The 20,869-nt window shown below is 56.2% G+C and overlaps 1 protein-coding gene across 1 annotated transcript; it reads right to left on the minus strand.

The window, feature by feature from the left end:
• Nucleotides 1-7,860: 7,860 nt before the first annotated feature.
• Nucleotides 7,861-14,774, minus strand: PVALEF (parvalbumin like EF-hand containing). Its single transcript, XM_027519359.1, is given in 4 exon segments — nucleotides 7,861-9,639; nucleotides 9,641-9,673; nucleotides 9,950-10,401; nucleotides 14,514-14,774. Coding segments are annotated over 4 exon segments (1,062 nt in total). The 3' UTR covers nucleotides 7,861-9,323.
• Between the last annotated feature and the right edge of the window lie 6,095 nt (nucleotides 14,775-20,869).

Raw genomic sequence — 20,869 nt, forward strand, 5'->3', positions numbered from 1 at the left:
TGCCCCCACCCCGACGTTTCCTGCCTGGCCCTGCAGTTCCCCAGCTTGGGCCCTAGACCCCAAGCAGAGGGAATGGCCCTCTGTTCCGGCCTGGACCTGGACGAGCCCTGTGACACTTGTGCCCCCTTGCTGAACCCCCCCCACCCACAGGGAAGGCACTCTGAGCCTCCTCCCCAACCCTTGCACAGGCTGCTGTTCTTGCTTTCATGGCTAGAAAACCAGCCAGCCTCCCTGAGGCCCTGTCCTTCCTTCCCCCAGTCAGGACACTACCTGGAGGTGTGACAGCCTGGAGCCCTGAACCAGCCTTGCCCTGAGAAGGGTAGAGACCTATCCTGGAAGGGCTGGGCAAGGGAGCTAGAGGGCAGCAAAGGGGAGGCTCCTCTGGGGACTCACCTCCCCCTCCCCCCTGCCAGGCACTCTGCCACTGCAACTACCCTGGCCGAGGGTGCTAGGCCAGGCCACTGGGGAGAGCTGGCACTTGTGGGGTTGCAGGGGCTGGCCCTGGTGGAGGTGGTGCCCCTCCTGCACTCTCAGAAGGTCCTGGGGGTTGGGCTCTCACTGGCATGGGTCCCGGCAGCAGTCACTCTCAGTCTTGACAGCCACAAGGGCAGAGCCAGACTCTCCACAGGCCTGAAGGAGCTCACAGGAGCGCTGACCCGAGGCCCTCCTGGCACCCCTGTCCCTGCCTTGGGGTGTCGGGGCCCCAGTTTCCTCATCTGCACAGGACGGCTGCTTCCTTCCTTCGTGCCAGAGCTGATTGCTCGCAGAACCTGGGGCTGGAGCCAGATGCAGCAGTGAAAGAGCAGGGCCGCCCCGGGCCCGGCCCTTCCTGGCTTCAGATGCTGGGCCTGCCCCTCCCCAACAAGCGGCCACACAGGCAGAGGGAGCTGGCTGCTTGCTGGTCTCCAGGCCGGGGGCCCTGGGGACTGGGCAGGGACCAGCTCTGGGAGAAGCAGCCTGTTCTGACATACTTTTGGGTCCTCTAATCCTCCCCCAAAATGTAGTTTTAGCTGAAGCTGTTATTGGGAGTTGCTAGGGGGAGACAGCTGTAAATTACTAAACTATAGTATTTTTGCAAGCGAGGTTTTCAGCACAAGGGAAGACAGACACTTGGGGGTGGCTTTCAGAGAGAGTTGGTGGGACAGGGGGATGGCCTTCTTGACAGCCAGAGAAGCAGCCAGGAAATGGACAGTGGTGGCTTTCCTATGAGGAAGATGGTGCCTGACTCCCCACATTTACAGCTTTTCATTCATCTCTTCATTTGTTTGTTCATCCATCCATTCATTTTTCTGTTCAGAGAACAGGCTGGGTGCCCTTCTGTACCAATTTCTGCATCTTACACTCTCTCACCTCTTCAGTTCAGTTCAGTCGCTCAGTCGTGTCCGACTCTTTGCAACCTCATGAATCGCAGCACGCCAGGCCTCCCTGTCCATCACCAACTCTCGGAATTCACTCAAACTCATGTCCATCGAGTCGGTGATGCTATCCAGCCATCTCACCCTCTGTCGTTCCCTTCTCCTCCTGCCCCCAATCCCTCCCAGCATCAGGGTCTTTTCCAACGAGTCAACTCTTCGCATGAGGTGGCCAAAGTATTGGAGTTTCAGCTTTAGCATCAGTCCTTCCAATGAACACCCAGGACTAATCTCCTTTAGGATGGACTGGTTGGATCTCCTTGCAGTCCAAGGGACTCTCAAGAGTCTTCTCCAACACCACAGTTCAAAAGCATCAATTCTTTGGAGCTCAGCTCCAAATTCTTCACAGTCCAACTCTCACATCCATACATGACCATTGGAAAAACCATAGCCTTGACTAGATGGACCTTTGTTGGCAAAGTAATATCTCTGCTTTTCAATATACTGTCTAGGTTGGTCATAACTTTCCTTCCAAGGAGCAAGCGTCTTCCAACTTCATGGCTGCAATCACCATCTGCAGTGATTTTGGAGCCCCGCAAAAAATAAAGTCTGACACTGTTTCCCCATCTATTTCCCATGAAGTGATGGGACCAGATGCCATGATCTTAGTTTTCTGAATGTTGAGCTTTAAGCCAACTTTTTCACTCTCCTCTTTCACTTTCATCAAGAGGCTTTTTAGTTCCTCTTCACTTTTTGCCATAAGGGTGTCATCTGCATATCTGAGGTTATTGATACTTCTTCTGGCAATCTTGATTCCAGCTTGTGCTTCTTCCAGCCCAGTGTTTCTCATGATGTACTCTGCGTATAAGTTAAATAAGCATGGTGACAATATACAGCCTTGACATACTCCTTTTCCTATTTGGAACCAGTCTATTGTTCCATGTCCAGTTCTAACTGTTGCTTCCTGATCTGCATATAGGTTTCTCAAGAGGCAGGTCAGGTGGTCTAGTATTCCCATCTCTTTCAGAATTTTCCACAGTTTATTGTGATCCACACAGTCAAAGGCTTTGGCATAGTCAAAGCAGAAATAGATGTTTTTCTGGAACTCTTGCTTTTTCGATGATCCAGCGGATGTTGGCAATTTGATCTCTGGTTCCTCTGCCTTTTCTAAAACCAGCTTGAACATCTGGAAGTTCACGGTTCACGTATTGCTGAAGCCTGGCTTGGAGAATCTTGAGCATTACTTTACTAGTGTGTGAGATGAGTGCAATTGTGCGGTAGTTTGAGCATTCTTTGGCATTGTCTTTCTTTGGGATTGGAATGAAAACTGACCTTTTCCAGTCCTATGGCCACTGCTGTTTTCCAAACTTGCTGGCATATTGAGTGCAGCACTTTCAGCATCATTTTTCAGGATTTGAAATAGCTCAACTGGAATTCCATCACCTCCACTAGCTTTGTTCGTAGTGATGCTTTCTAAGGCCCACTTGACTTCACATTCCAGGATGTCTGGCTCTAGGTGAGTGATCACACCATCGTGATTATCTGGGTCGTGAAGCTCTTTTATGTACAGTTCTTCTGTGTATTCTTGCCACCTCTTCTTAATATCTTCTGCTTCTGTTAGGTCCATACCATTTCTGTCCTTTATCGAGCCCATCTTTGCATGAAATGTTCCCTTAGTATCTCTAATTTTCTTGACGAGATCTCTAGTCTTTCCCATTCTGTTGTTTTCCTCTATTTCTTTGTATTGATCGCTGAGGAAGCCTTTCTTATCTCTCCTTGCTATTCTTTGGAACTCTGCATTCAGATGTTTATATCTTTCCTTTTCTCCTTTGCTTTTCGCTTCTCTTCTTTTCACAGCTATTTGTAAGGCCTCCTCAGACAGCCATTTTGTTTTTTTGCATTTCTTTTCCATGGGGATGGTCTTAATCCCTGTCTCCTGTACAATGTCACGAACCTGAACCTCCATCCATAGTTCATCAGGCACTCTATCAGATCTAGTCCCTTAAATCTATTTCTCACTTCCACTGTATAATCACAAGGGGTTTGATTTAGGTCATACCTGAATGGTCTAGTGGTTTTCCCTACTTTCTTAAATTTAAGTCTGAATTTGGCAATAAGGAGTTCATGATCTGAGCCACAGTCAGCTCCTGGTCTTGTTTTTGCTGACTGTATAGAGGTTCTCCATCTTTGGCTGCAAAGAATATAATCAATCTGATTATAGTCTTCTAATAGGTTGGTGCAAAAGTAATTGAGGTTTTACATTGTTGAACGTTGCTGTTTGATATTGGAATATATTCTTAAATAAATGTAGTTATGTTATATATCATTTTAATGCACATTTCTCATTTTTTTTTTTTGCTAGTGACATTACTTGCTATTTATTTTATATTTATTTTAGACTAGGGAAATGGTATTAGAGAGCAAATTTGAGCAATTTTCTTATTTGAGTTCAAAATGGTAAAGCAGCAGAGACTACTTGCAACATCAACAATGCATTTGGCCCAGGAACTCCTAACAAACGTACAGTGCAGTAGTGGTTCAAGACGTTTCACAAAAGAGATGAGAGCCTTGAAGCTGAGGCGTGCAGGGGCTGGCCCTCAGAAGTTGACAATGACCAATTGAGAGGTTATAGAAGCTGATCCTTTTACAACTACATGAGAAGTTGCCGAAGAACTCAATGTCAACCATTCTCTGGTCATTCAGCATTTGAAGCAAATTGGAAAGGTGAAAGCTGGATAAGCGGGTGCCTCATGAGCTGACCACAAACCAGAAAAATCGTTGTTTGGAAATGTCATCTTCTCTTACTCTACCCAACAACAATGAACCATTTCATGATCAGGTTGTGACGTGCGACAAAAAATGGATTTGATATGACAACCGGTGATGACCAGCTCAGTGGTTGGACTGAGAAGAAGCTCTAAAGCACTTCCAAAAACGGTCACGGTCAATGTTCAATGGCTTGTGGCCCATCTTATCCACTCCAGCTTTTTGAGTCTTGGTGAAACCATCACATCTGAGAAGTATGCTCAGCAAATTGATGAGATGCCTGAAAACTGCAATGCCTGCAGCTGGCATTGCTCAGCAGAAAGGGCCCCGTGCTGCACAACAACACTCGACTGCACGTCACAAAATCAGCGCTTCAAAAGTTGAATGAACTGGGCTGCAAAGTTTTGCCTCATCCACCATATTCACCTGATCTCTCACCAACCAGCTACCAGTTCTTCAAGGGTCTTGACAGCTTTTTGCAGGGAGAATGCTTTCACAACCAACAGAAGGCAGAAAATGCTTTGTAAGAGTTCGTCGAATCTGAAGCACCGATTTTTATGCCATGGGAATAAACAAACTTGTTTCTCGTTGGCAGAAATGTGTTGATTGTAATGGTTCCTATTTTGATTAATAAAGATGTGTTTGAGCCTAGTTATAAGTTAAAATTCACGGTCTGAAACCACAATTACATTGCACCAACCTAATATTATTCGAGCTCTTCACTTTACTTTTATTCAAGTTTTTGTTGTCTCCCATAATAATTTGCTCCTGACATAACTGGTCTGGGCTTTTGTGTCATCCAGGGTCTCTGTCCTGCCCATAACCTGCCCGTTGGCCTTGTGGTGGCATCCCACACGTCCCAGCTGGTGAAAACGTGTCCCTGAGAGGCTACAATGGTGCGGGTGGGGTGGGGGGCCTGCCTTGCTGGGACTGTTCCTCCTGCTCAGGTGTGCCTCAAAGGAGGGGGACTGAGATGCCATTCCTGTTCCCTGGGTAGGGATAGTGGGCTGGGTGGCACTATACCCTGGGTGGAGGGTCATCTCTTAGGCCTCAGCCTCCAAAGAAAAATCTCTTTGGCTTTCTAGCTCCTCTGGTTAATTCATTGTGCTTTATCCTTACTGATTTCTTTCCTACTTGCTCTATCAGTTCCTAAGAGAGGAATGCTAAACTTTCCAACAGTGATTTTGCATCACCTCTTTTTCATATTAGTTGGTCCATTTTTGCTTTATGTGTTTGGAGGCTATGTTAGTAGGTGCATACAAATTTAGAGCAGTGTGTCTTCCTGATGGGGTGTTGACCCTTTATCTTTACAAACCGTCCCTCTTTGTCTAGCAGTGCATCTTGCCTTAAAGTATCCTTCGTCTGATGGTAGCAGCCACACCAGCTTTCTCTACATGGCATTTGCATGTTGTATCTTTGCGATTTTTTTTTTTAAGCCTTTCTGTGACCTTCTAGTTAAGCATAGCATGAAACCAGCCACAGACAACATGCAGATGAATGAGTGTGGTCAGGTGTGGTCTGCGTTGAGCTGAATTTGGACCTTAGTTCAGGGGAATTACTTTTGCTCTAGTAGCAGTTAGGATAGGGACTGGGCTGGCTGAGGCTGGGCTCGTCTCTGTGAGGACTGACCTGGTACTCCTGTCCTCACCCCTCACTCCTAGCCCCATAGGACCCACAAGCAAAGACCCTCCTCTCTAGTAGATATTGAAGACCCAGGAGACTACTGGACGCCCTCCTCAGCCACTCAGCCTCTCCTTCACTGTTGTTCAGTCGCCCAGTCGTGTCCGACTCTACAACTGCATGAACAGCAGCATGCCAGGCTTCCCTATCCTTCACCATCCCCGGAGTTTGCTCAGACTCATTTCCATGGAATCAGTGATGCCATCATCTCATCCTCTGTTGTCCCCTTCTCCTCCTACCCTCAATGTTTCCCAGAATCAGGGTCTTTTCCAATGAGTCAGCTCTTCACATCAGGTAGCCAAAGTACTGGAGCCTCAGCTTTAGCGTCAGTCCTTCCAATGAATATTCAGGGTTGATTTCCTTTGGGATTGACTGGTTTGATCTCCTTGTTGTCCAAGGGACTCTCAAGAGTCTTCTGCAGCACCACAGTTTGAAAGTGTCAATTCTTTGGTGCTCAGCCTTCTTTATGGTCTGACTCTCACATCAATACATGACTACTGGGAAAATCATAGCTTTGACTACACAGGCCTTTGTTGGCAAAGTGATGGCTCTGCTTTTTAATACGTTGTGTAGGTTTGTCATAGCTTTTCTTCCAAGAAGCAAGCGTCTTAAATCAGCTTCAAACCTTGGCAGGGACCCTGTGCCAGTGTCAGGCTCACTTCTTGGATTTTCCTTTCTGGAATCTCAGAACCCATGATGCTTTGCTTGCTCATAATAAACAATATATAAGCAAGTGATGTGTTATATTAGGGGCTTCCCAGCTGTCGCTAGTGGTAGAGAACCTGCCTGCCAATGCAGGAGAAACAGGTTTGATCCCTGGGTTGGGAAGATCCCCTGGAGAAGGGCATGGCAATCCACAGCAGTATTCACGCCTGGAGAATCCCATGGACAGAGGGGCCTGCTGGGTTATGGGCCGCAGGGTGGCAAAGAGTCAGACAGGACGGAAGCAACTGACACGTGTGCATGTGGTATATTAGGAGACGGGAGCACTATGGAGAGAACAGAGCAAGAAGAATGTGGGATGCTGGGCAAGAGAGTGGAATGTGGGACAGGGTAGGGTTGGCCTCTTTGAGATGTAACATTTGAGGAAAACATAGGAGATGAGGGAGTTAGTCATGCAGATGCCTAGGGAAGCATGGTACAGCCACGCAAAGGCTCTCGGGCAGCCTGGTTCCTGTCTGGGGAGCAGTGGGGAGGCCAGTGTGTCTGCAGTGAGGGTGGGAGGGTCTGAAGTCAGGGAGCATGCGGGCATCCCAAGGATTTGGTTCAACTGCATGAGAGGGGAGCCTCTGGAAAGTTCCAAGAGGGTGACAGGTCTGACTTATATTTTAAAAGAACCTCTCTGGCTGCTATGTTGAGAGCCCATTGTTGGAGGGTGGAGGCGGGGAGGGCAGTTGGGAGCCCAAGGTGGTCATCTAGGCAAGAGCTGGTGGTGGCCTGGATGGTGCGGAAGTGGGGCTCTGGATGCGTGTGGAGGGCAGAGGCAGCGGGGTTGCCTTACAGGCGGGTGTTAAAGGGGAGGAGCTAGGATGACAGCTGTTTGGCTCACGGGCTGCCACGCCTGCAATAGCCCACCTCAGGGGCTCCCGAGGGCAGTACCTTCGCCCTGCGGTGACCCAGCCACCTGTGGCCCCTCCACCCTAGGGGGCCTGGAGTCCCATGGCGGCTGTGAGGAGAGAACCCACCACACCCCTGTGGACGCAGGGGGCTGAGATGGGGGCCCAGCGCTGTCCCAGCCACCAGCCCCAGGATGAAGTGGGGAGCACACCCACACCCTCTCTGCACGGTGACCACAGGGCTCCCGGCCTGAAAGCCAAGGAACGACATGGTTCTAACAGATGAGAAGACCAAGGGTGGGGCTTTGGGAGGAGGCTGGGAGCTCAGCCTTGGGCAGGTGCAGTCTGAGACGCCTCCATCCCACGAGACAGGGCGTCATGTAGCCAGAATGGATGCAGGGGTCTGGAGTACTGGAGAGAGATGCTGAAACTGCAAGATGGGAGCCCACCAGGTGGGCGGGTGTGGGTGGAGCAGTGGTTGGGGCAGGCCAGGTGGGGGGGGGGGGACTCCTCCAGGAGGGAGGGCTTGAGGAGAAGGGAGGGGGTCTCATGGGGAGGAGGAGGAAGCAGAGATCTGAGCCCTGGACTTGTCCAGAGGGCAGGGCTGATGCTGTCCCCTCACTGTGGACTCCAGGTGGCCTTGGACCCAGCCTGGTGAGCAACCTGTGCAGAGCCCAGGGGAGCCTGGGGCCGGGGGTATGCGGGGGTGGGTGGCACGGGTCTGGGCCCAGAAAGCACTGAGCTGGGAGGGCTGATCCATCTGGAAGGGGTCGGGGCTGGAGGAGGGGCCACCGTCCAAGGGTGTAGGAACAAGAAGGGGCAGAGGCTGGACGCACCATCCCTCAGCCTCCCATTTTCACTCCTGTACCCCCCGTGCCGCTCTGCTCCCTACCTGCCACCCAGAGACTCACGACCCCACCCCAGCTGATGCTGCACACCCCTGACAAATATATGAGCTTCAGTTCATTCCATGCTGTTTTTCTTCCATTTTCCTGGCCCAAGCTGTGTCCACCGCCATGGCCTTCTCCACAGGGCCTCTCGAATCCCATGATGCTGCTTGGGGGACACTCGGCTGACCGGAGCTGAGCATGGCGCTACTTCTTCTTTGGAATTTTCCTTTTTGATCAATTCAGGAAATTCTAGAGCAGGAGACAGATTTTCTAGTAAAAAACCCCCTGGCTGTACCTCTCCAAGGCCTGCAGGCCCCACGGAAGCCTCCTTTATGATGGGAGACCCCACAGTGCAGGAGACCCCTGCATCCTGTATTCCCGAGTCCTGGGTGTGGAGCAGGAAGGACTTGGCTGCCCGAGCGCCCCTCACTGCTGCCACGCGCCCTGTGTCCAGCCTGCTTGGTGGTAATGTGTTTGCCCACCCTGGGTCTTACGATGGACCCTCCCCTCACAGCCTCAGAACAGGTGCTCCTATGACCGTCCCACCTTCAGTGGGGAAACTGAGGCCTCGAGAGGCTGGGAGGCTTGTCCTAAATGGACCCCTTGGCCAGACTGCCCCTCGATTAAGTCTCATGACCACCTACAGGTCAAGTTTTGCTGGCATTTGAGGGCAGAAAGTGGAGGCTGGGGGTGGTGGGGACAGGCACCACCCCCAGCCTGTCTGGGGCTCTGGCCCGTGCTTGCCTGTTCCCAGGGTCATCCTCCAGGCTTGGGGTCAACATCTGGGGAGGGTGGGTGGGCAGCAAGATGATGCAGATCCCCAGAGCAGCCATGGGGAGCTCCAAAGAAGGCCTGCAAGCCCCACGAATGCCATTCCTCCTGGGCAACCTCCTTTCTTCTGCACCCACCTCTGCAGCTTCTCAGGTCCTGGTCCCTGCTTCAAACCTCCTCTGCACATCTCAGGAACCACACCCCCCATCTTCTGTGTCCCCTTGACCTTCCCCAAAGCCAGCTTGGGCCATCCTTCCTCTGCTCAGAAACTTGCAGCAGCTTCCCTGGACCCAGTGAAATGCCTCAGCCTACTCAGCATCCCCCAGACTCAGCTTCCCCATCTGTGAATTGGGGATGATGGTGACCACCACAGGTGGCTGCAGCTTCGGGGGGTGGGGTCCATGCCTGGCAGTGGGGAGCCTGGTCAGCTCTGCGCCAAGATGGGCACTGGACGTGGAGCTAACTGCCTGAGTGTGAGTGATGGAGGGGTTGGGGGGCAGGAAGGTACTGAGAGGTTCTCCTGCCCCTATCATCTCTGCTGCCCCACCTTCAAAGTCAATCCTCCCATCCCCATCTGTGTCAGCCCCCTGGATCACGGCCTCAGCCTCCTCATCCATCAGTGGTGGGTCCCCTGCTGGGGATGGTGGACAGGGTGTGCCTAGGGTCAGGGGTGGGCTCAGGTCAGAACTGAGGGGGCATCTGGCTGTTGCCCGATGGCTTATGAGGTGCTCCCCACTTTACAGTGGGGATACTGAGGCCCAGCTTCAGAGGGGTCTCTGGGCCTGGGCCCAGTGCTGTTTCTGGCCTGGCCCCATCTCCCACAAGGCCTGCTGGAGCCCCAGGGGGTACCAGGTCTTCTGGAGTGGGCATGGTAGCCATAGGCTGGGAAGGGCCCCAGGGTTCAGGACCCCCTGTCGCTGGCTCTGGCTGTTACTTTATCTCATTTCACTCGATGAAGCTGCTCTGGTCCTTGTCCAGGGTCTGGAAGGCCTTGAGGATGACGCTGTCCAGCTGCCCTGAGGCCTGGAACTTCTGCATGTACTGGAAGAACTGATGTATCTGAAGGAGCCTGGGAATGGATGGGTGTGTCAGCCAGCAGGGCCTGGGCTCAGAGGGAGACTCCTGCCCTGGGACGCGGCCCGCGGTTCCTGTGCCCTCCCCCAGCCCAGGGGCTCCTGCGTCCACAGGGGGCAGGGTAGTCCGAGACAGGTAGTACCTTGGTGCCTCAGGTCCAAGGGCAGCAGAAAGACAGGCGTGGTCAGACTGACAGACACCTGACAGAAAGCCAGGCGGGGTCAGCTGTCCTAGTACCTGGGGTCCCAGCCTTGCAGAGGCCCCCGTGCCCAGGCCTTGAGAAAGACGTGTCTGAGCCCTGCCTCTTGGTAGCTAGCCACCTTGAGGTGTTACACCTCTACACAGAAGAGACTGAGGCTCCAAGACATTTAGTGATGCATGCGAGGTCCTTTGCTCTGCTCCCAAGAGGTGGGGGTGGCGCTGTCTGACCCCTAGGCGCTGCTGGGTAACTTCCTCCATCCTTCAAGGCTCATCTCAAAGCTGCCCGCTCTGGGAAGCCTTCCTGGTTACCTGAAGCACCAGCTCCTCCTGCAGGACTCAGGGCCCAGGGCCAGTCTCTCTCTCTCTCCAGGCCCCAGACCAGTGGGCCCTGGTCATCCTGGCTGGACAGGAACTGCCAGCTGGGAGGCGTGCTGTGTGCAGGACGGTCTCAAGCTGGTTCTGGACTGAGTGAGACCCAGAAGGGCTCCAGGAGGATGGCCCTGCCCCGCTCTCAGGTCCTCAGGAGGGCGGTGCATCTGCCCTGAGGGTGTGTGTGCAGGGCACGGTTCCCCACTTCCGGGAGAGTCAGGCAGGAGCCACTGGGTTAGGCTAGGACTCCGGCTGGGCATGTGGGTCTGGACACAGGCCGAGGGTTGGCAGGCAGGGACCAGGCCATCCTGTGCCTCAACAGTTGCAGCTTGTGACCCGCAGTGCTCTTGGGTTGCTGTCCCCAGGGTGGGTTGGTTCTGGGGCTTGTAGCAGAGCAGCTATTTCAGAGGCTCCTTGGCCCTCTCCGAAGTTGGTGGAGCCTTCTGGAATCTGCCTCTGCCGCCAGGAGAGACAACTCCTTGACCTTTAGGGTGAAAGCCAGTCGGGCAGTGGCTGGAAGAGACTTTCTCCCAGTAGAGAAGCCCCGGGTCAAAGGTTGCAAAGTTGCTGCGGCAGGGGGCAGGGAGGCTGAATGCAGCCCAGGGCTGTGTCCTACTTCCTGACCCTGGGCATGGCCCTCCCCCAGCTGCTTTGGGCCTCAAGCTCCTCATCTGTGACATGGGGAGACCCCTGCCCACCTCCGCCCCTTTGCAGGGTCCTGCAAGGAGCCAGGAGGGAAGGAGATGGTAGGGAAAGGGTGTCGGACCCTGTGGGGAGCCTGGAGCTAGGTCCTCCACGTGTCACTCATAATGGTCAGTTCTTACAGCCAGTCTGGGAGGTGGGGCAGGGGCGGTCAGTTGGGATCAGGGGCAGGCCGGGGCCTTAGAGACAGGACAGACACTGCCAGCCTGCATCCTGAGCTGTGGCCCTGATTCTCCCCTCTACCCTGGAATCTTGGGGTCCATCCTGGAGGGAAGGGATGCCCTGCCTGGGGCCAGTGTCACCCTCTTCTGGAGGTGGAACTGGGCCGAATTCCACGCCAGGTCTGGCCAAGCCTGGGCTTAACATGCTGACTGCAGAGTGCTGTGGGAGCCCTGGGTGGGGCTGTTTACCACCATCTTCCCACCCCATTGCCATCTGGGCATCTCCACACCCTGCCCTGAAGGCAGGGGAGCCTGGGATCAGAGCTGGGGACGGCAGGGGCCACGGGGCTGCAGTTAGTGTATTTATAGTGCCTGGTCCACGGCCTGGGATGGAGTCTCACTTGGCACGCCTAGTCAGGGCGGGGAGTGGACTGGGGAGGGGGCTACAAGGTACCACACAGAGCCAGCCCTGCAACCCCTACCCAGCCTCCTGGGGTGCTCCCAGTGCCTGCAAGAACCCTGCCCTCCTCCTCCTTCCCCCTGAAAAGGCCTTCCACCCTCTCCTCCCACCTCACTGCCCTCCACAGCCAAAGCTGGCTGTAGCTGGAAGGCCTAGCCAAGTGCCCCCAGACCCCTACATATCCCCAATATTGCTGCATTCTGGATGCCCCCTCCAAGGCGGGCAGTGCCCTCCCCTGACCCCAGACCACCCTGGACCGCCCAGGGGCCTGGCCTTCTTGGGGCTGAGGTCTGCATCTAGCACCTGAGAGTGATCACAAATTCAGATGTTGAGTGATAAAGGCCTCATGGGTGAGGGGGAGGTGAGCAGGGGTGGTGGAGGCAGTGGGGCCCACTGGGATGGGCATGGGGCCCAGAACTGGCTTGGTGGGCCTGCCAGAGTCGGCGGGTCCGGGGGTTTTGGAGTCTCTGTTCTGCCAGGCCCTTCCTCCACTCAGCACCAGGAGCCCTGTGAGGTAGTCTCAGTCTCCCACTGCTGACCCCACCTCACAGCCATGCTCTCAGAGACCCACATAGGCACGTGTGTGCACACATGTGCCCACCCCTGTAGATCCAGTTGCCTCGGGGCCACCCCTCTCTTTTCTCCTCCTTTTCCTGCCCACCCCCGAGACCTCCTGGGGTCCTCTAGCACCCATGACCTCCCTTCATCCTGCAGAAGACAAGGCCTCAAGCTCCCAGAGTGCAGCTTGGGCAGCTCTAGCCCAGCCGGGCGCCCACACCTCCTCTCCCCAGGCAGGGGTCACCTCCACCTGGCTTCCCTTGAGGGCTCTGGGGAGGCGGGTTGGGCTGGGGGTGCTGAGGGGTTGTGGGGGGCTCCAGCTTTTATACCTGCAGCCACTTGGCCTGTTTACTGCTTGGGGCTGCAGCTGTCCCCCATCCCTCCCAGGCACTCCAGCCTGGCACTGACTACCCCCAGGGGCTTGCTGGCACTTGGTACGCCCTTACCGGGCTGGGCAGACTGACCATCAGAGGCTGACCATCAGCAGTGCGTGGCCTCCCTGAGCCCAGGGTGAGCAAGTGGACTTCCTGTCTGTCCCAAGAGGTTCCACCCTGCCTGCTGGCCTCGTAGGGGTGGGAGGGGGTGGTGGTCCAGGAGATGACCCAGACTGGCCAACGTGTCCAAGACGGCAGCAGAAGGCTGGACCATTGACCTCCTCCGGTGAGAAGCCAGGCTGGGCAGCTGTCCTTTGTCTCTGGGTCACTGCGGGGGGCCGGGAAGCCATGCCAGGGTTGGCCTTCAAGGCGAGGGGAGGAGAGGGAGGTCTCTGTCAGGGAAGATGGCTCCGGCAGGCACAGGGAACAGGGCTGTGTGACCCCAGGCAGGGCTGGCCTCTCTCCCTGGGTAGGGACCTCATAGGGCGGTCTCCAGGGTGAGGACAGGGTGAGAGAAGGAGGCATTGCCGAGAGCCCCTCTGGCCATGCCTGCTTTCTCGGCCGCAGGGTTTCACAGAGCGGTGCCCCTAGTGGCAGAGACGTCTGTGCAGACTCTGCAACCCCTCATCACCAGCTGTCCTCTGCGGGGGTCTCTACCCCCGTCATTTTATGTGGCGCTCATATAGCTCAGTGATCTGCTTTCCCTGCACAAGAGCTCATCATGTATCACCGGACTCTGCTGTGATGTAAGGCCAGCAAGCTGCGGGTGCTCTAGAACTTCCTTGACTGACCACCTGCTGCTGCTGAATCTGGAACAGGTCCTAGTGCTTCTCTTCCTCTCTTTTTTGGCCACACTGCGGGGCATGTGGGCTCTAGTTCCCCAACCAGGGATGGAACCCCTGCCCCCTGCAACGGAAGCGCAGAACCTTAAACCACTGGGCCGTCAAGGAAGTACTTCTGTCATCGGAGACACCATGGGAGACCAGAGTGGGAGGACCAGGATGAACGATGGAAGTTTCCACGGTCCTGCCACGTTCTTCTCCGAAAGGGTTGCCCTAAAGCTTCCCAGCCTAGCCTGGATGCCCGACATGCTCTGGTCCTGCAGGAGGCGTCATGGACATTGCTCGATGTGTCTGTCCATCAAGTGGAATGTTATTTGCATGAAAGCAATGAGGCACCGGCACACTACCATACAGACGAGCCTCGACAGCCTCACGCCAAGTGGAAAGGGCCGGTTGCAAAAGGTCACGTTGTCTGTGATGCCGATTGTACACGATGTCCAGAAGAGGTAAACCCACAGAGACAGAGGGCAGCCTGATGGTTGTGGCGGGGTGGGGGCCTTGCTGGGAAATGGGGACTCACTGTGTAATGGGTACGGGGTTTATTTTGGAATCGTGAAATATTTTGGAACTAGAGAGCGGTGGTGGCAGTATCATGAATGCGCTAAACACCACGGAATTGTTCACGTTAAAATGGCTTCTCTTATACTGTCTGAGCACTTCCTCTGTGGCATCTTCCGGAAGGCCCTGTCCGTGCCCACCCCTGCCCAGGCCACAAGATGAGGGGTGGGGAGTGGGTGGGTGGGCTCCTGGAAAGCACCAGCCGGAGCTGACAGATGGCCAGTCGCCCAGGCAGCCCCTCCCGTTTCATTTGTCGGGCCGCCCCCCTACCCTCCGCCCCCTCCTGAAGCCCTGGCCGCAGCTTACTGGCCTCACTCTGGGCTGAGCTGGATCTGAAGGGGCCACAGGGTCCAGCTCTGGGGACACCGCTGTCCCCTGTGCTCAGGCTCTGCAAGCACTGCCCCCTTGGGAGGCTCTGGGCACTCAGGCCTTTGTGGGGTTGACACTGCCTACCCGCCATCACCGGGCCTGCCTGGAACAACTTGGCAGGAGGGGGATGGCCTGCTCTGGGCCCCTCCTGCTGAACCTGGAAACCCCTGCGGAAACCTGCAGTGCGGTCCTGCCCCGTGATGTGTTAGACCCAGAAGAATTAGCTCTTCTCTTCCAGGGAGCCGTTTTTATGTAAGCACAAAGCTCTTTCAAGGCACAGCCTCCTCAGGGCCTGGTGTCTCCCCCCGGCTGGCTGGGAATACCAGGCAACATCTCCCACTTCCGGGGGGCGGGGCAGGGTACCCTTGGCAGCTGCACTTGCCTTCTGAGGGCTCTTTGGCAAATGCTGGAACCCCGCTTACCCCCACTTCGCAGAGCACAGCTGCGGTAGGCGGGCTTGTGGGAGACAGGTTCTCCCGAGGCTGGGGCCTATCCCTGGTCAAGTGTGGGTGGGGGCCGGCCTTTCCCCTTGGCAGCCGCACCCCTCCTGGGTACACAGAGGTGGAGGTGGGGACCTGTGATTACCACAAAGGACATCTGCTTCCCGCCCCCACCCCAGGCAGGAGTCACATCCCTGTGCCTCAGGAAGGGGGTGGGCCAAGGGAGCCTCCCAGCAGGGTGAGGTCCTGGCAGGTAGGGGTGCCCCTGGGGCCCTGTCCTTCAGTGCCCAGCATGTGGTTTTGAGAGCTGAATCTAAGGTGGCCTTTCATGCAGAGATGCTGGTGTGAGTTATTGTTATAGGAAGGACTCAAGAGGTGCTGGCTGTTCCCATGGCCCTGCCCCTGTGTCCTTTACCACGAAATGTATGTCTGTGTCCTAATCCCAAGACTTTGAATGGGGACTTGTTTGGAAACAGGGTCTTTGCCAACATGACCCTTAAGACGAGGTCACACTAGGTGAGGAGGGGCCCTGATCCAGCATCTGGGTCCTTATAAGAGTGACACAGGAGCGGGGAGGGCCACGTGGCGATGGAGGGATAGAGGCAGAGGTTGCAATGATGTGGCCATGGGTAAGGAGAGCCGGAAGCCACCAGGAGCTGGGAGAGGCAGGAAGGGCCTGTCCCTGGACCTTTGGAGGGAGACTAGTCCTGCTCACACCTCGGTTTTAGACTTCTGCCTTCCAGACTGAGAGAGCATCCATTTCAGTTGTTTGAAGCCCCGCCCCAGCAGCCCCTTCTTTCCCAGGGACCCTCTCATGGGACCCTGCTTCTGACCTGTCTCCACCTGCTGTTGGCCCCCACCCCAGCCCCTCTCCAATCTGATCCCGTCCCCAAGCCTCAGGTGAGGACCTGAGTAGGATGCAGGCCTGGAGCCCGGAGGGACACAAAGGCAGCTGCATCCCCTAAGCTGGCCAGGTGCCCAACAGGGCTGTGGTTTTTGTTTTTTTGTTTTTTTTTCTTTTTTATGGCTGTGTTGGGTCTTTGTTGCTACACGGGCTTTTCTCTAGTTGTGGTGAGTGGGGGCTACTCTCTAGCTGCAGTGCACAGGCTTCTCACGGCAGTGGCTTCTCTGGTTGCAGAGCGTGGGTTCTAGGTGCACGGGCTGCAGTAGCTATGGCTCCCGGGCTCTGGAGGACAGGCTCAGTAGTTTTGTGGTATGCACAGGCTTAGTTGCTCTGCAGCATGTGGGATCTTCCTGGATCAGGGGTCAAACCCGTGTCTCCTGCAGTGGCAGGCAGAGTCTACCACTGAGCCACCAGGGAAGCCTGGATTTTATTTTTTTAAGATCTGTTTATTTTATTCTTTGGCTGTGGTGGGTCTTTGTTGCTGCAGGCTGGTTTTTGCTAGTTGCCGTGAGTGGGGGCTGCTCTTCATTGCATCACGCAGGCCTCTCATTGTGGCCACTTCTCTCGTTGCAGAGCAATGGGCTCTAGGTGCTTGGGCTTCAGTAGTTGCAGCCCATGGGCTCTAGGGCGCAGGCTCAGTAATCGTGGCATGTACAGGCTTAGTTGCTTGGCAGCATGTGGGATCCTCCCAGACCAGGGAGCAAAATGGTGTCCCCTGCATTGCAGGGCAGATTCTTAACCACTGGGCTGCCAGGGAAGCCCCCGGGCTGTGGATTTAAGGGGTGTCAGGCTGACAGGTGAGCAGTCCTGAGCTTCCCTGGCCTCAGGCTCCAGATGGCTCAGTAGTTTCTACTCCTGCCTTGATTCAAATGTGGGATATGTAGCTCATCATGGATTTTTCTCAATAATTTTGATTCTCTAAGATATTGCATAATATGCAGTATGTGGGATCTTCCTGGACCACGGATGGAACCCATGTCTCCTGTCTCTAAGATATTGCAAAAATAACAGTTACCTCGATGGCCAAGTTTGTTTTTTAACAGCTTTGCTGCTGCTGCTGCTGCTGCTGCTAAATCACTTCAGTCGTGTCCGACTCTGTGCGACCCCATGGACGGCAGCCCACCAGGCTCCCCCATCCCTGGGATTCTCCAGGCAAGAACACTGGAGTGGGTTGCCATTTCCTTCTCCAATGCATGAAAGTGAAAAGTGAAAGTGAAGTCACTCAGTCGTGTCCAACTCTTAGCGACCCCATGGACTGCAGCCTACCAGGCTCCTCCGTCCATGGGATTTTCCAGGCAGGAGTACTGGAGTGGGGTGCCATTGCCTTCTCCGTTTTAACAGCTTTACTGAGATATAATTCACATGCTGTGAAGCTGACCATTTTAGAGCCTACATATCAGTGTTTTCTAGTCCCAGGTTGTGCAACCATCACCTCTATAAAATCCCAGAACATTTTCAACACCCCCAAAGAGGCTCTATACTCCCATTTTCTCGTCCTCTGGACCTCTGGCAAGTGTCAGTCCTCTTTCTGTCTCCATAGGTTTGAGCAGGCTAGGTCTTTCCTATACGTGGACTCCTGTGGGTTTTGCCCTTTTGCTGTTTTCACTGAGCACTGTTTCTGAGGTTTATCCATGCGGTAGTGATGTCAGCGCTCCATCCCTTTAAGTTTTTCTTTATTTACGTTTGGCTGTGCTGCGTCTTTGTTGCTGTGCGGGCTTTTTCTCCAGTTGCAGTGAGCGGGGCTGCCCTCTGGCTAAAGTGTGCAGGCTTCCCATTGCAGCGGCTTCCTGGTGCAGAACACAGGCTCCAGGTGCATGGGCTTCAGCAGCTGCAGCTCCTGGGCTCTAGAGCGCAGGCTCAGTAGCTGTGGTGCGTGGGCGTAGCTGCACCACGGTATGTGGGATCTCTCCGGACCAGGGATGGAACCCATGTCTTCTGCTTTATCAGGTGGATTTTTTTTTTTTTTGGCCACTGAGCTACCAGGGAAGCCCCCGCTTCACTCCTTTTCACTGATTCCAACACTACCCTGTATGGACCCACCACGCTTTGTGTATCTATCTGGTGATGGATGTTGTTAAAAGTTTTCGGTGTCCTGTGGTGCCTCCCTCACTCCCCTGATGCCCTAGTCTGGCGCCTGTGCCGTTCCTGACATGTGAGGCCTCTCCCCTCTGTCCCAGGGCCTCTTGGACATTCTCTGGGCCCAGACCCCCTGGGGGGCAGCTCTTTCTAGGGAAGGTGCCCTCCCCCTACTATACCCGGCTTGTTCTTGACCCCATATTGTCTTCCCTGAGGCTCCTGCCCAAGGCCTCTGTCTCCACGGGCCCAGGTGCCCCAGGTCCATGAGAGAGAAGCAGCAGCCCCACCAGCCTGGCCTTGAGGGTGGAGGTGCCCGAGGCAGTGGTCTCTTGGTGTGGGGTGCCCGTTGGGCCTGGCTCCTGCCTGGGTGGCGGAGGGCTCCGGGGCGCCTCGCTTCCCTAGGCGGGCGGCCACATCTTCAGGGACCTCTCTCAAGGGAGTCCTGAGGCAGGCTGGCCACTGGGCACCCTGTGAGCCGTCACGCCTGCGCTCCCTGGCCCCAGCAGTGGACAAGCCAGCCTCTCAGTGCGGGGGCTTTGCCCCTGGGGCTCGAGTTTCTACCCTCTCTGTCTTTTCTCAGAGACGTGTGTGTGTGCACGCATGCGCCTGTGCTGGGGACAGGCCCTCAGGTCCTGAGGCTGAGGAGAGAGCCCCATGCACTGAGCTGCTCACCTCTGCCCTGCCTAGGGCCCAGCACCCCATCCTGTCCATTAGACCTTGTCATGCCAACGGAGGGTCAGGCTCATGGCTGGCCTGGAGGCCTTGGACTCAGGGGACCCTGCAAGCACAGCAGTTCTGTCCCAACCACGGGAAGAGCACAGATAAGCCCTCCCCACTAAGTTCCAGCCCCAGTCTTCCAGCACCCTCGCTGGTTGTCAGTGAGTGCTGGTGGCCAGCCACACACCGGAATCACTGGTCAGAGGACTGGACTAATGGTAGGGGGTTCAGGGCACCCCTGGTTCGATAGTCACCACGTCGTGGAAACAGCAGGGCTCCTGGTTCGGGCAGGGGAAGGTGTCCCTCGGGTCTGACGCAGTGACAGTGCTGGGCCTGCAGCCCTGGTGGCCTTGTCCTGCCCTACCTGGACCCCGGAGGACATCTGCAACCCTAATGCCCCTGGGGTCTGGCCTTCTGTGTGCCCGTGTGTGCACACACATGTGTGTTCACACGTCAGCCTGTCACAGAGGTTTGCACAGAGGGTCTTCTGACCCTGGTCACTGAGGCTGGCTGTGAGAACATGAATAGGGTCAACTTAGGGCCACTGGGCATTTCCCCTGCTTGTCCCCAGAGAGTCCCCCGGCTGCATCGGGGTCCAGGTGTCTGGGGCGCCTTCCTGGTGGGCAGAGACAAGGCCCGTGGTATGCGAGTGGGCAGTGTTGGGCTTTCCTCCTGGGTGGGGAGGGGAGACCTCCACCGGGGATCTAGCCCCCTCAACACTGCACGCTCCTAGATCACAGCCCTCAGCCGTCCTTGCCCCCCAACCTGCCTGGGTCCCTGCCTCTCCCACTGGCCACCTCGGAGAGGAGCTCCTTCCACCTCAATTGTGGCCTGTAGGGCAAAGCTGCTTAGAGTAGTGGCCACACCATCAGGGCCAGTAAGATGCCTCATGCTCCTCCACAGGCCTGAGGGGCCTGGGACCGCCCATGGCAGCGGACCCGACAAGTCTGAGAGGAAAGGAGGTCCCGTCCTTTGCCCAGGGGGGAACTGTCTACACAACAAGCCCCCTTAAGGTAAAGAAGAATGTGTCCTGGCACCCTCTCCTGAGGGCTGATCCTCACCATCCTTTCTTTCCCTGCCCACCCCTGTGCCATTGATCCTTGCTCTCCCCAAAGCCTTCCCGGCCCCCACACCCGCTGTCCTCCAGCTGCGCATCAACCAAGCGGCTTTGCTCATCTGGCCAGAGAATGAATGGATGGATGTAGAGTGAGTGACCCAAGTTACATAAAACTCAAATCCCAGCTACACTGTAACTCTCTCCGCTCCCAGGGCGTGGGGAGGGGCCGGTCCCCAACCCCCTGGGCTCTCAGCCCGCCGGCCCTCCCGCAGCCGCCGCAGCCGCGCAAGATGGCGCGGCAGGGCGCGCGGCCGGCGGGGAGGGGACTGTTCCTCGGTGCCCGGCGCCGCCGCGCCCGCCCTAAACGCCCGGCGCTGTTCCCTCCCGGGCGGGGGCGGCGGCTCCTTCTCCACGGTTGTCGCAGAGTGGCACAGGCGCGGGCGGTTTGTGCAAAAATAGCACCCCCACCTCCCACCCTGCCGGCGCGGGCGCCGCCCAGAGGGCGCGGGGCAGGACCGGAGTTACCTCGGAAACCGGCGTGTGCAGGCCGCATGCCAGCCCCCGACCCACGCGTGCCGGGGCCCGCGCCTCCCGGCCACCCCGCGCGCGCTTTCGTATTGCTCCTGCGTGCCACCGTGCCCACCCCCGCGCGCGCAGCCGTGCCCCCGCCTTCCCGCTCCTCCTCCCCACGCCTCTTTGCCCACCCCCGCGCTTCCAGGTGGCCCCCTCCCGAGTCTCCGTCCCGCCCCCACTCCCCCCGCACCTTTCGCCTCCACGGACCCCTTCCCCATTATCCGTGCCCCCGAGCCTTTGGGTCTCCCATCCCGCGTCACTGAGCCCCCCTCAGGCTTCAGTATACCCTCCCCGCGTTTCTGTGCACCTTCCGCCTCCCAGCGCCCCCCAGCCTCCGTGCCCCCCATCCTCCGTGCCACCCCTGCGTCTCCGGATTTCCCATTCTGCATCTGTGTCCCCCCCGTGCCTTTGTCACCCCC

Source organism: Bos indicus x Bos taurus, chromosome 19 (genome assembly GCF_003369695.1).
Source record: "Bos indicus x Bos taurus breed Angus x Brahman F1 hybrid chromosome 19, Bos_hybrid_MaternalHap_v2.0, whole genome shotgun sequence".
Classification (NCBI taxonomy): domain Eukaryota; kingdom Metazoa; phylum Chordata; class Mammalia; order Artiodactyla; family Bovidae; genus Bos; species Bos indicus x Bos taurus.